Source organism: Dermacentor variabilis, chromosome 2, assembly GCF_050947875.1.
Source record: "Dermacentor variabilis isolate Ectoservices chromosome 2, ASM5094787v1, whole genome shotgun sequence".
In the NCBI taxonomy this organism is placed as follows: Eukaryota; Metazoa; Arthropoda; class Arachnida; order Ixodida; family Ixodidae; genus Dermacentor; species Dermacentor variabilis.
In genome coordinates, this window is record NC_134569.1 from 85344688 (window position 1) to 85359883 (window position 15196).

General features: G+C 46.7%; 1 protein-coding gene and 1 pseudogene across 4 annotated transcripts in view; one reads left to right on the forward strand and one right to left on the reverse strand.

Annotated features, from left to right (window-relative positions):
• Window positions 1–15196, forward strand: part of ctrip (E3 ubiquitin-protein ligase ctrip) — a 149989-nt gene that overhangs the window by 57775 nt on the left and 77018 nt on the right. For all 4 annotated transcript variants that reach the window (XM_075681177.1, XM_075681176.1, XM_075681179.1 and 1 more), the window contains exon 16: window positions 14239–14355. In XM_075681177.1, coding sequence (XP_075537292.1) covers window positions 14239–14355 — 117 coding nt within the window. The remainder of the gene's footprint in view (window positions 1–14238; window positions 14356–15196) is intronic.
• Window positions 5301–11243, reverse strand: LOC142573335 (uncharacterized; annotated as a pseudogene).

The following is a 15196-nucleotide window of genomic DNA, read 5'->3' on the forward strand; positions in this document are numbered from 1 at the left end:
TTCGATATATGAAACACGGGTATACCGAACTGTTACGTATATTGAACACTTTCTATGTCACCTGGAAGATTGCATGCATTATAAAATTTTTGATTTCAGAGTCGGACGTAAAATTAATTAATTAATTTATTTATTTCAAGTACCCTCATGGTCCTGCGGGCATTATTGAGGGGAGTGGAACAAGACATACAATAATACAGATAACAAGAAATGTAAATACATTCATGGGTCACAGCATTACATATCATTGCATTATAGCATAGCATTGCATACCTAACATTAAATATCTCACTGCACTGAGTTTTACAGATTTCACAGATTTCAGCAATTGTGCACATTCATGGAAGGCTAAAAAAACGAGAAAAGAAAACAACTAACAACTCAAACTAGAAAATCGGCAACACAGAGTTCGTGAGGGACCACGAAACGAAAGGCACGCATGTCATGAAGAAGAAATGTAGACACTTAACTTATTCTTAAAATGCTCAAGATTGTCGGCGAGTGCCACATCTGCTGGCAAGTGATTCCACTCGGATGACGTAGTTGGAATGAAAGAAGTTAAGGGGGGACGCGGGGATCAGATCGCGAAAATCGCAAAAAAGATCGATTTTTGGCAACAACGCGTTTCGGTATCTGCAATGCCTAATCTACATTGTATCAAAATGGTTTAACTGAAAACGCACTAAAAGTGCCCGAAAAAAATTAATTTATGAGTTCGTAGGGCGAGAAAACAGCTTTGAATCGCGTAAAATCACCGCAGTTCGCGGAGCCCTAACTCGTCTTTCCCGCCACCGAACGCCGCCATCTTGGTATCGTTCGAAAGCTCGAAGTTTGGCCATTCCCTTTCTGAATTCTTCGGTCCTCGCCATCTTGTAACAAACACACAAACACAAAAGAAGCGCGGGTCTGCTAGAGGCGGTCACACGGGCCCTGCGATGAAAGCAGGCCTCCGATTGGTTGCCGTACTGGAAGGCGTCTCTCCATTGGTTGCTGCTGCTGCAGCGGGCAAGCTGGTAACCACAGCGGACCGCAGTTGTCTGCTTTGAAAACCACGCCGGCGTGTTTCTTCGTTTGACACTCGCAGAATTCGGATTTATGAAAGCTCCCAGGTCAGTGATGGATCGTCGCTCGTTCGAAAAGAACTTTTAAATGAAGCATGCCTTCGGAAAACGGAAGCGCAAGCCTCCTACGGCGAGAAAAAGACGGCAGCCAGCAGGAGAAGCGCAGAACCCGACTGAACACGCGGATAACGTGCCGCGTTATCTTGCACCGTGCGATTCCAGCAACGAAGCCGACAATCGCCCTGTGACATCGACACTGATAACCAAGCCACCGGAAGACGTGCCAACGGAGACTCTCGCACCTGTGCGTACGGCCGCGCGAGTCAGCAACTGAGATTGCGTTGTTGGAGGCGACGCGGGTCGAAGGTCTCCATCGCCGACAGAGACGGTGTGCGTTTCCGATGCATCGTGTGACAGGGACACGCAGCCTGCGAGTGAGCTCCAACCGTCGACGAGCTACATACTGTATGGTGACTCAAGGCTCACCAGACGAATCGTCGCGCGATTCAGACGCGCCTCGAGCCGCGTTTTGTGCCAGCGGTGACTGCAGAAGCGCAGGCATGCAGCGTTCGCGACTCCCTTCGCGCAGTGTCCGCGACTGAGCGGAAGCAGCAATGCCAAGAACAAATTTCGGCCCCTTGTGACTGTGAGTTCATTATTGTGCCTGTTTCCGCGATGAACTCTTTGATCGCTAAAACTCTGTGCCCAAGATGCCAACAGCGTTCTGTGGGTGTACACTGCGATACCAGGCTCGGTCTGGCAGTGAAAATGGTGGTCATGCACTACTCCAGACGGCACAAGAAAAGGATAAAGAACGCCTGAAGAAGGCATCCAAAGCCCACCAAACAATGAGGCAAAGGTGTAAGAAGATGCCTGACAGCAATGATTCAAAATATTACAGCCCTGGTGCTTTTGAATAAACTTGCAGTGCTGTTAAAACTTTGCAGCCAGTTTTCTCAATTGCATTTTTTTTTGTCAATCACCTCGCTCGTGGAAAGCGTAGCACAACAATGTCTGGACAGATTTTGGCCCAGTTTGTTTTGCTGTGATCCACAAGCTGTGCTGTACTTAAAGACAGTCTTGAAATGTTTCTTTATCTTTCCATTATTTAATTATTTCACAATTACTACATGGCTCCATGCAGTGAAGCACAGTCATGTGCATGTTATGTTGAGCAAAAAATTATTAGCGCTTTAAAAAAAAAATCGAACAGTGTCTTGATGTAGATTAGACATCTGTGCAAACATACAAAGTATTCCCTGCTCCCTATCATGTTTCGTTACTGTGCCAGGCTTTCCACAAGCAAGGAACTTATAAATTCTTATAAAACGAGAACTAATTAAGATATCCTAATGAAATTTTAGATTTGTCTTTTTATTGCAATGTGCAGTGTGTGTGCCAAATTTCAGCCCTTTCTGTCAAGAAACAAAAAAGTTAATTCTGATCCCCTCCTCCCCCCTTAAGCGAGCGGTAGTGCAACAAAGTGGAACACCCACTTTGTGTGGATGGTCAATGCGCAATGAAACATAGGCGGGTGAAAGGAGCAAAGCATTTTTCAAAACAGGATTCAGATTGTAGATCTTAAAAAAAAAGACAGAGTCGTGAAATTTTCCTGCGCAATGAAAGTAATGGTAGTGACAAAGTGTTTTTCATTAGTGTGACACTTGATGTGCGGTCATAGTTGTGGAGGATAAAACAAGCGGCACGGTTCTGAACAGCTTCTAACACAGATATAAGTGACTTAGCTTGAGGGTCCCATATCGACGCGACGTATTGAAGCTTTGAACGAACCAGTGTTTTATAAAGAAGGAGTTTGACGGAAATGGGCGCATTAGAAAAGTTTCTTTTTATGTAACAGAGCATGCGGTTCGCGTTTCCAGTAATGTAGGTGATATGCTGATTCCAGGATAAATTTGATGTCAGATGTACACCGAGGTATTTATACGAGGTAACCGGGGCTAACGAAGCATTGTTGATGCTGTAAGAGGCTGGTGGCGAGACGCCTTGACGTGAAAAGCGCATGGATTTGCGTTTTGATGTGCTTAAAACCATTTTCCATTTAGTACACCAGTCAGTAACGCAGTTAAGATCTGCTTGCAATAAGTGGACATCATTAGTGTTTTTAATTTCACGGTATAGTATGCAATCATCTGCAAAGAGTTTGATGGAAGATTTTATATTGTTAGGCAGATCATTAATGTACACAAGGAATAACAAGGGTCCAAGTACCGATCCTTGTGGTACCCCAGACCTAACCGGCATTGAAGATGATTGAAGACCATTAACGTGGACAAACTGCGAGCGGTTAGATAAAAAACAACGAATCCTTGCAAGAACATTCGGGTCGATGTGAAGATGAGCAAGCTTATACAACAGCAGACTATGGGATACTTTATTGAAAGCCCTGCAAAAATCTAAGATGACGATGTTGACCTCTGAACCTTCATCAAGAATGGAATGAATCTCGTTGCTGAAAGATAATAACTGTGTTTCACAGGAAAACTGCTTCCTGAAACCATGTTGAGTAGGCGTAAAAAACGAAAATGATTCAAGAAAACCAGATAATTGAGAAAAGATTATATGCTCCATGGTTTTATATGAAATGGAAGTTAATGATATGGGACGATAATTGAAGGGTGAATGCCTGTCGCCTGATTTATGGAGTGGAATCACTTTAGCCACTTTCCATTCGTGCGGTATATCTCCTGTTTCAAGCGATTGCTCTCATATCTTTAGTAAAAAAATTGCGGAGTACACTTTAGTATTTTTCAGGACTTTGGTGTTAATGTTATCAGGCCCGCAAGAAGAGGAGATTTTCAACTTGTTAATTATGTTGATAATTCCGTCATAACTAAACCTGACAGGGTCCATTGGAAAGCTGATGTTACATGCATAGTCTCTAACATTAGTAATGTCAGTTACGGTACTTGAAAAAGCTGCACTAAAGGTCTCCTTAAGGATCTCGGCGACATCAGTGCTTGAAATAGGGTTTGACTGAGGGTCAACGAGAGATATAAGTGACTGCTCTCGTTTATTGACACTACAAAATTTTTTTGGATTGCTTGTTAAAAACGTTGGCAACGTCACATTGAAGTAGTAGTGCTTCGATTCCTTCAAAGACTTCTTGTAGCTGGTAAGTTTTTTTCAGTGCTGACCAGTGCTCACACTTTCCAGAAGACTTAGCTTTGCAGAAAAGCCTCCTTTTTTGTTTGCCAGACGTTTTAATGAGCGGTTGTAGCATGGATAGTGGCAGTTAGTTAAAAGCTTTTTTCGAGGAATATACAAGTCAACCAATTCACAAAGCTTGTTTCTGAAAAGTTGCCAATTGGTATTTACGGATCTTTCGTTGAAGTTAGCCAGAAATTCGTCAAGGAAGTTTTCAAGTGTTTTATTAATTGCAGTGTAATTTCCTTTAGCATAATTATATATTACATTTATGTTGTTATGCGACGTTCGAGCAGGGAAGTTCAACATGACATGTAATAAAGAATGATCGCTTATACCTGATAAATAGGAAATATTGGAAACAGCATCAGGGGCCGTTGGTAGCAACAAGTCTAATACATTGGATGTTGGAGATGTGACCCTCGTAGGCTGCGTTATTACTTGAGTTAAACAAAAGTCGGAACAGAGATTTACAAAATTAGACGATTTTTTCGAAGAGTTGATAGTGGTATACGAAGTGCTAGACCATTTAATATTAGGGAAATTAAAATCACCAAATAAAAAAACGGGAATATTCGGAAATTTGGCACACAGAGCGCTCAGCGCGTGATGAAGGTCGCTGCAAAAACCAATCCCAGTAGAGAGCGAATGGTAGCATGCACATAATAGAAGCTTTTGATGTTCAGTCGTGATCTGCACACATAAAAACTCTAGCGTCGTAGGAATACCAATGTGAAGGCTATCGAGATGATCAGAGACAGCGACCAGAACACCGCCACCACGTGCGACTGCGTGATCACAGCGAAATATGAAATACCGCTTTTGGGTAGCGAGGATTTCCGTGCTTCTAACAGAATCATTCAGCCATGTTTCTGTTAGGACAATAATGTCGGCCGATGTGGTATCGGCGGCACAACAAACGTCATCGCGATTGCGAACAACACTGCGTATATTTGTGAACAGCACTGAAATTCCAGGGATCAGCTGCGCACGCTGACGGAGGCGCCCAGCCAGCTATCTCGAATCATCAGAACCACCTGCGGCACTGGGATCAACACGTGAAGTAGTAGCATACACGCTAGTTTGTTCACAAACGCTATTACTTTCAGCACAATAGGTATAGCATTTCTTGTTTGAAGCGCGTGTTAGGTGCCGTTGCCTTCGCAAAATCCACCAGTTTTTTTTCTAGCATGTCTTGTAGATGGACTAAAATCTTCAGACATAGAAACATCTGAATCTTTGAGTTTAGACTGAGCATTTAATAGCATTTCCTTTGTTTTGTAGTTGGAAAATTTCACCATTATTGGCCGCGTTTTCGTAGACTCTGCAATGCCGATTCGGTGGACCCGGGGGATATCGGTACTAGAAAGGGTACCGTATTTACACGATTGTAAGTCGACTCGAATGTAAGTCGACCCCCCATATGGCTTGACCGGAAAAAAAAAAAAAAATAAGAAAGCATACCCGAGGGCGCATTCGATAGCGAAAATTTATTAGTACAGTCGAACCCGGCTATATCGAACTCGCAAAAAAACTCCTATCAGTTCGATATAGAGCATAATTCGATATAAGCCTGCTAAATAATTGGATGTCATAAAAGCACATACAATTTATAAAATCACTTTATTGATTAAACTAGCTTAGTTTCGCACGATATAGTCCTGCATTTTCTTCTGCTTTGGCAATTTTGCTGCCTGCGACGCATGCACTTTTCCACATTAAGGAGTCTGAGCAGCTGAGGCCGCAACTTTCCCCATTCGCGCAGAAGCACCGGACTAGTGCGAGCGTACCAATCACTTCGGAGGATGTGGGCCAAAGACCGTCGTTGCTTTCCTCATTGTGCCCACTTTCACTTGTGCTCGGTACGATGTTGGCAATATAGTCTTCCTTTTCGGGCTCTCCCGTGGTCGCGACACATCATTTGCGCTCACAAACTCATCCACCGTTGATTCGTCAACAGCTTCCGGAAATTCTGACAGTTTGCTCCAAACTTCGGCAACACAGCAACGGCTTCGTCACATTCATCAGAATTTACCGTCATCACCGAGAGCGCGGAAGTCGGCACGGCTGAAGCAATTTCAGATTAACCACTCGTACACGGCCGTGCGTACGAGTCGGGCGCCACGGGCACCGGGTCGCGAGTTTGGACGCTTTAGCCCTAATCTCCCCGTTATTCTTCAAGATCGTGCCGAGAGTGCTCCTCGGAATCTTGCGCTCTGCGGGGGCATCCGACTTCTCACCGCGTTCGACACGATTTATGATTGCAAGCTTCACGACGAAAGGCAAGTTCTGCCGCTTCATCACGGCAACACTGCGGGAGAAGGCCTACAAGGCGCACACAAAAACAGCGAGACAAGTCGCACTTTCGCCATCTTGCACGACGAGGGCACAAGAGCTTCTGATTGGCTGTCTGAGCAAGCGCTGTGAGCGGGCCAGCATCATTTTTTTGCAGAGGGGGTGCCGACGGCTCGTCCGAAGCAGCGCGGTCGGGCGCGGTCACGGTAGGGAGAGCGGTTGGATGGAGCCGCGCAGCCGTGTTTTCTCCGCCGCCGCGAGGGAAAGCCAACTTCCGGGGGCACTTTCCGCCGCTTGACGTTCGATATATCGGGTGTCGCTGCTATTTTTGTTCGATGTAAGCGTAATTTTTGCGATATATACTCATTGTAAATATATTGTGTACAGAAATTGTTCGATATATAGAATAATTCGATGTAAACGGGTTCGATATAGTCTGGTTCGACTGTAGCTGACATGGTCACTGGACTACTCGTCTTCACTAGTGCTGCTATCGTCATCGTTGCTGCAGTCCCACAGCGCGTCGTGGTCCAGTGAAATTTCAAATTTGGCAAACGACCGCACCAGGACATCTTGCAGAACAGCAGCCCACACCAAATGCACCCAACCACACGCAGCCATCAGGGAGGCTCTTTTGACAGGTCCGGTTGGCGTAATTTCGCAGTCTTCTGCCGCCAGCCACTCGTTGTACTCACGGCGAAGCAGAACCTTAAAATTAAGGTGGAGGACCGGGCTTATTTCATGACCACGTCGCACTTCACTGGCAGGGACCGATCACGCATTTCAGCGACATACGCCGCAAGCTTAGCCTACAGCTCCGGAAAGCATCCATACTTCGGCACGTGAGAAATTTCTCACTTGCCATCACACAGGTGAAAATTTCGCTTCGCTGCAGTCACCACTTTCGCACCACCCGTTTAGAAACATCGAAATTGCGGCCCGCTGCGCAGTGATTTGTTTCTTCGGCGTAAAGGATGGCAGCCCTCTTGAACGCTGCTGTGAAAGAGTGCCGAACGATTAGTGGGCCTGGAGCACTCATGACGACTGGGGAAGCATAGAAGTAGCATGTAGCCGGCAGTCAAGTGGAATGCGTCAAACCAATACGAATGCCTTTAAACAGAGAAACTTGCGAGCGGTGTCTGCTCTTTCATGAACTACCAATACTCCCTGCAAGCACCGCCGTTCTGAGGGTGCCGCCGCAAATGAGAACAGCGGCGCTTCCATCAACTATCGACACTCCCCCATGAGTGTTGCATGCACTGTAAGACTCTCAAAAATGCTGAAAAACCCTTTCGAAAAGCGAACAAACACGCGGGATAGCGAAAAGATACGGGTAGGGCCATAGAGCAAACATAAAATTGTAACTACGTTGTAGCTCCAGTTTGTATCGAGCTTTTTTTGGCGGGGCCATGTTTTGGTTTCGATTGTAGGTCGACCCCCCAACTTCAGACTTTCAAATTTAAAAAAAGGGGTCGACTTACAATCGTGTAAATACGGTAATTGACATATTTTGCTGTATTATATTCACAATTTTTTCCTCTGACTGCAACCATGTTTCGGTGCTTTCGGTGCCTTCAGGTATACCGAAAAATAAGGTTATCTCTACGGGATCTATCTTCCAGGTCGTTCATTCGGGCCCTTAATGAATAATTTTCTTTGGCTAGTCGTTCAGCAGTTGACTTGAGAGCATTAAGGTCCTGACGGACGGATTCAAGACCTGCAAGTTTGGCCTCAACATTTATAAGCCGGTTTGAAATATCAGTAACCTTCACGTCTAGTTCCTCTTGACTGCATGTAATAGACTTAACCGAGTTCAATATTTCGACCTGCCCTTGTTCAATGTTTGTTGAGCGGGTTCTTAGATCCTCTAGAAGGGCGCGTATGGCGCCACTGTCAGATTCGGACGTCGGGTTTTGAGGGTTGGTACGACTGCTATGACCAGGGCCAGGGTTTAATTCAACATCTCCAGACAAAAGCAATTTGAGCACACAATAACACTGGCATACATTTTCTAACAGCACTTGTGGGCAAGGGAGCATAACGAGGAATATATCATTTGAACGCTTGGATGAGACTGGACTAACCTGAAGGATGAAAAAACGAAAGACGTTGGTGAATAACATCGTATCGCTGCTCCCATGCCCACTGAAGAGGCAACGACGGTGCAGCCCATTTATATCTTGTGCGATGGTTGACCTCGATGCCGATCCGGGGTAAAAATCTTGCGAAGCGGTCACCAGCTGCGTCATGAAAGCATTCGATGGGCCACCGGAGCATTTGTCACTTGATGCTGGCGCACTCCCGTCGAAAAGCGCCGGTGGGATTCCGTCGTAGCACAGAACTGGATCTGAAGCGACGCTGCCAGTGAAGAAGACCGGACACTGAAGGATGAAAAAAACGAAAGGCGTTGGTGAGCATCGTATCGCTGCTCCCGTGCCCACTCATACAGTAAAACCTCGTGAAGCCATAGTTGGGCGGAGCTTGAAAAAAGTACGTACTAAATGATATCATGAGAAGCCAACGAATAAGGACACCAAGGAAACATAGGGGAAATTACTTGTACAGTGGAACCCCAGTTATACATCCCCCGGTTTTGCTACAACTCAGGTTTTATGACGGATTAGCGCAGTCCCGGCCAAGTCCCCATGGAGGCAATGCATAAAAAAACCCAGTTATCCGACGCAATTTTATGCCTGACCCGCGTTATACGACGACCCTCTCGAAGGGCGGGACGGGACGGCGGACGAAAGAAAAGTCTCATCGTTTGTTTCTCTCTCCCCCACCAGCAGCCGCCTGTGACGCTCGCTGTTCTGAAATGGCGCCTTTTCTTCTCCACAATCACTTTCTCCCTCTCTTTCCGGCGGCGTCGCATTGGGGAAGCGTTTCTCCTTCCACTTTCCCAGCAGCAGATCACTGACAAGGTAGCGCGGAGAGGCCTAGGTTTATCGCATGTGTTCCTCGTCGTAATCATAGTGACCAGCGTTCAGTGGAGGTTTTGCGTTGTGTAGAGCAATGCGACGCACAATGTTCAGAAAGCGGGCAGTTCTGTCGCTCGGAGATAAGCTGAATATTATCGAGGAAGCGGAAAAGCGGCATGGAGCCACGAAAGTTATTGCCCGGGACCTTAAGGGGGGACTGCTATATAAATAATCTTCTTTATTTTCCAATACAGTCGAACCCGACTATATCGAACCCGTTTACATCGAATTATTCTATATATCGAACAATTTCTGGACACGATATAGTTACAAGGAGTATATATCGCAAAACTTACGCTTACATCGAACAAAAATAGCAGCGACACCCGATATATCGAACGTCAAGCGGCGGAAAGTGCCCCCGGAAGTTGGCTTTCCCTCGCGGTGGCGGAGAAAACCCGGCTGCGCGGCTCCATCCAACCGCTCTCCCTACCGTGACCGCGCCCGACCGCGCTGCCTCAACCGTCGGCACCCCCCCCCCCCCCCCCCTGCAAAAAATGATCCTGGCCCGCCCACAGCACTTGCTCAGACAGCCAATCAGAAGCTCTTGTGCCCTCGTCGTGCAAGATGGCGAAAGTGCGAGTTGTCTCGCTGTTTTTGTGTGCGCCTTGTAGGCCTTCTCCCACAGTGTTGCCGTGATGAAGCGGCAGAATTTGCCTTTCGTCGTGAAGCTCGCAATCATAAATCGTGTCGAACGCGGTGAGAAGTCGGATGTCCCCGCACAGCACAAGATTCCGAGGAGCACTCTCGGCACGATCTTGAAGAATAAGGGGGAGATTAGGGCTAAAGCGTCCAAACTCACGACCCGGTGCCCGTGGCGCCCGACCCGTACGCACGGCCGCGTACGAGTGGTTAATCTGAAATTGCTTCAGCTGTGCCGACTTCCGCGTGCTCGGTGATGACCGTAAATTTTGATGAATGCGACGAAGCCGTTGCCAGTGTTGCCGAAGTTTGGAGCGAACTGTCAGAATTTCCGGAAGCTGTTGACGAATCAACGGTGGATGAGTTTGTGAGCGCAAATGATGTGTCGCGACCACGGGAGAGCCCGAAAACGAAGACTACATTGCCAACATCGTACCGAGCACAAGTGAAAGTGGGCACAATGAGGAAAGCAACGACGGTCCCACATCCTCCGAAATGATTGGTGCGCTCGCAATAGTCCGGTGCTTCTGCGCGAATGCGGAAAGTTGCGGCCTCAGCTGCTGCGACTCCTTAATGTGGAAAAGTGCGTGCGTTGCAGGCAGCGAAATTGCCAAAGCAGAAGAAAATGCAGGACTATTTCGTGCGAAACTAAGCTAGTTTAATCAATAAAGTGATTTTATAAATTGTATGTGCTTTTATGACATCCAATTATTTAGCAGGCTTATATCGAATTATGCTCTATATCGAACTGATAGGCGTTTTTTTGCGAGTTCGATATAGCCGGGTTCGACTGTAAATACTAATCAAACTCGTCGGTCTTATTGAGCATTTTGCACCAATTTCAAATATGTACTTAGTTTTGGCATAGCTCAATTAGCTCTTAAGGTAATAAAACATTTAATTCCCCTTGTTTGCGGCCTCAATTGAAAACGAATGGTACAATAAAAAATTATTTGTAAGGCATGGTTACATAACATAAGGAGTAAGGAGTGAAGTATTCTGGTACCAGCAAATCCCCTCCTGGATCGTCGCAGGCCTCACTCACAGCTATCACTGCCAACCCTATTGCATAGGTGCTCACTACGGTGAAGGGGCCTGTCATAATAGTCTATATACAATTTGCCAGGTTCCCTTACCGGATAGTTACTAAATTTAGGGGGCCTTTTTTTATTCCATCGCAGGTTATGTGTGCAGAGTGTTGCTAGTCAGTGGATGGGGGGACCTGTCTCACTAAGGCACTCATTAACAATGTAACAATGTGGCATCCACCTAAGGCCCCCACCCTCCTCGTTGGCGCGCGTCTCAGCTGTGGCTACGCAAGACGTGGTGCCTTTGGAAGCCTACTGCACACTTTTAGTAGGCGATAATCCAAACACACCACCGTTTCCTGCTGCAGGTGGTGTGATGCGAGCATCGCGTTCCGTTCAGGTGGTATCTGCCCACCAGCTCGATTTTGTTTCGCTTTCCCGTCGGTCACAAAACACTACGCAATGGGAAAACAACAGAAGCGCATCTCAGGCGGCCGAAGCCCCACCAGCTTGATGCGCGTCGGCCTCTCGTGCTTTGTGCCCCAACGATTCACACAACACTTTGCATTACATAGATATCAACTACAATTGAGTCTGTCAAATTTCTTACTTTGGATCGTACATTTTCGCAGTCAATACGTATTTGCTTGTTGTTTTGCAAGACTTATGAACGAGGTTTTACTGTATTTATTTGCAACACCTTTAACACAGTAGCACAATTTATGGGAGGTGGTTAATCTCATGTCAAGTACAGTTAAACCTCAATATAACGAACTTCAGTATATGGAAGTTCTTGATACGGCGAAGTATTTAACTTTTCATAACCTGTTGTCCATTAAACGCCATGTATTTAGACACTTAATATAACAAAGTGTGTTTGTGTGGGATTTCAATACAGTCGCCAACCGTTTATTCGGACTTCACGGGGACTGCGAGAATGTCCGAATAAACAGGTGTCCGAAAAAGCAGAATAAGGGGAAAAAAATGAAATCCTATATTTCCACGCTCTTATTCGGGCTCGGCTGTAGGCTTGAATAAATCGTGAATGCGCCATTGCACGCTGTTCCGTTTGCCCGCAATCAGACAAGCCTGAATCTCGGAGAGGGTCGTATGGTCACTATAGGCGGTTGAAAGCACAGTCACTGCTTGTACACGCTCCGCATGCAACAGCAGCGTAGCACATGGTGCGTCATCTTCCGACTCGGTCATCGTCCGGCAGTGCAGCAGAAACCTGACGAATGATCTCGCCGTCGTCGAGTTCTGCGCATGTCAGTATAGCAGTGTCAGCACCAGAGAAACTGTCAAGTGAGATGGTGTCCGGAATTGCAATGCAACCACTGTGCAAGTCTCGGCAGAACATTTTCCGTGTCGGTAGGGAGCACATTGGAAGGCGACAAATCTTAGGCCTCCCGGCACCCGCTTGCCGGCATTCCCCAGCGCAGTCTGCGCAGGCACTGTCGGCGCCATTAAACACTTGACGCGATGTTTCCGTATGCCGCGTTAGATCACCGGAACCTCGACACAGCACACAAAGCAAACACCACCATGCCGACACCACTCGCACAAACGAAAAATGTGCCCTGCTTGCAGCGTCGTGCGCGAAGAAACAACTCAGCTGCTGGATTGTCTTGACATGGCTTACTAAGCTGAAACCGGAACTACTTTAGAGCCACTCTAGCGAACCAGGCAGAAACGATTATGATGAGCGGGGATTTGCAGTAGCGCCACTTCGTGGGGCAGCAAGGAGGCTCCGTTCAAAACAAAAATGGCATTCAGCAAGCCAAACCATGCACCGGTCAGAGTCGGTGCATGTTGAGTGTCGCTACGGTGGAGCAATTGCCGGGAGCAACTGCAAGGCTAATCCCACCAGTAGCCTAAAACCACTCAACTCAACTCAACTCGGTGCATGGTGCTCTCGATCGAGTTGGCTCAAGGAGTGTCCGAAAAACCAGACGAGAGGTTGCAAGGTGTACGAACTTTTGGCAGTTGTTATATACATTATGGTCTATGGGGAGAATGGCGGTACCGCGAAGCAGACCGAATAATCGAGCATGTCCGAATTTTTGAGTCCGGAAAATCAGTCGGCGACTGTACAACGAAATTTCGGCCGCCGCAGAGGAATGAATAGAAAACAAATGGAAACTTCCGTGTACGCAGATGGTCAAATGATTTAATCAAAAGCGGCTGCTTGCAAATGCACCCCTCAAATCGCGCACTGCCCGACTAGAGCATCTGCCGAAGTGGAGCCACTTCATGTTCTGTATAAAACACTAGTGCAATAAGATCCTATCGCGCCCCACGCACTGTGTGCTGTAGGTGGTAGTGAACGTGTGCAAGGGTGAGACAAGAAAGATGGTGACTTCACAAGTGCCGCCTTCCCAAGCGAGCAAAGGGAGAGAGGGAAGGGGAGCAAGCTTGCGGTAATGCGATCAAGCGCGTGCGGAGTCGGGGCGGAGTGGAGGGTAAGTTGGCGCGGCAGAGTCTCGGCCATGGCTGCACATGGCTGTAAGCGCATACACAGCCCTGCGTGCTGCTTTAGAGGTAATTTTTCACTTGTGCAAAGAGTGGGCGTGCCAAGACGGTTTGGTACCATGTAAGCTGTCTTACTGAGCATCTGCTAGTGGAGGTTTCATAATCTCAAATTTCGGTCACCTGTTGGAGCGAGAGGCAGACAACACTATTGGCCACGATAGCGGAGTGCACTTTGAAAGCGTGGCTGGCTTCGTTTAATTCGTAGCGCCGAGAAGGTGGTGGTGACATACGTAGCATGAAACTATTTGTCGCCAACTCCCAAATTTATCAAAGTGAATTCTTTTGTCATTCAAATCTTCTTTTTTCGATTGTCTGATAATTTGGAAAATTCTGCGGCCCCTTTCCGTTAAGAAACATAGAACGGCGGCTGTACTTCTTTGCATAAAAGGTCAAATTTCAGTACAACAAAATTTCGATATGACGAAGCAAATCGCAGAATTTACCAACTGTTATATTGGGGCTCAACTGTACCTGTTCTCTCCTTTCAGTTGACATGTATGGTGGTAATGTTCTTTCGTTTGTTTGAATAAATTCTAGGTGCTGCGGTCCCAACTTGTTGCCTCACACCTGGCAGCCATGCTGTCTTCTCAAGACCTCCACGTTGTGGTGGGTGCACTACAGATGGCCGACATTCTGATGCAAAAGCTCCCTGAGGTGAGCAAGCATGACCACTGGTCATAGTCGCTGACAGATTTTGTTGGATGAGTGATTTGCCATACCTGCTCGATTATGTAGACTTCCTTGTGGCTCTGCTACCTACTCTATAGAACCAATGTACAACGGTGACCGAAATTTTAGATGCCATGCGATGTTGCCACCGTTCATGCTGTTGTCTGGGCATGTTCCATTGTGCAGTGGTGGAGTTTAGCTTTTTCTGTGCCTGTATATGGGCAGGTGTATCTAAAGTGGGATGCAAAGTGAAAACATGTAGCATTGGTTGAAGTTTGTATTTCTTTATGGTCAATTCAGCAAGTTTACTAGGATGAAAATTGGGGCCAATTGGTGTGTGTGTGTGTGTGTGTGTGTGTGTGTGTGTGTGTGTGTGTGTGTGTGTGTGTGTGTGTGTGTGTGTGTGTGTGTGTGTGTGTGTGTGTGTGTGTGTGTGTGTGTGTGTGTGTGTGTGCGCGCGCGCGCGTGCATGCATGCATGCATGGGCCTAGTTTTATGTCTTCCTTTCCAGCATGTGTATCGAACAAAGGGACCCTAAACAATTTTGACGATTTTCTACAAACGTACTGAGTCGTTAGAGTAGGTCCTTCTGATCATTAGTTGACGCATCTAAGTGCTCCGTGTAAGGCGTGTAATTTATTATACGGTTTTAAAAATGTACATTGCTGCTGATTGCAGCACACTGCTCGGTGGTATATTCAGCCGCCCCTGCCCATGTGACATAAATCACCCACTTGACATCATGTGGGCAAGCTATCCGATTGGCTGCCCTGGGCGTGTCATCGATAATTTTTCCACCTTTATGGTGAACAAATAATGTTCATAA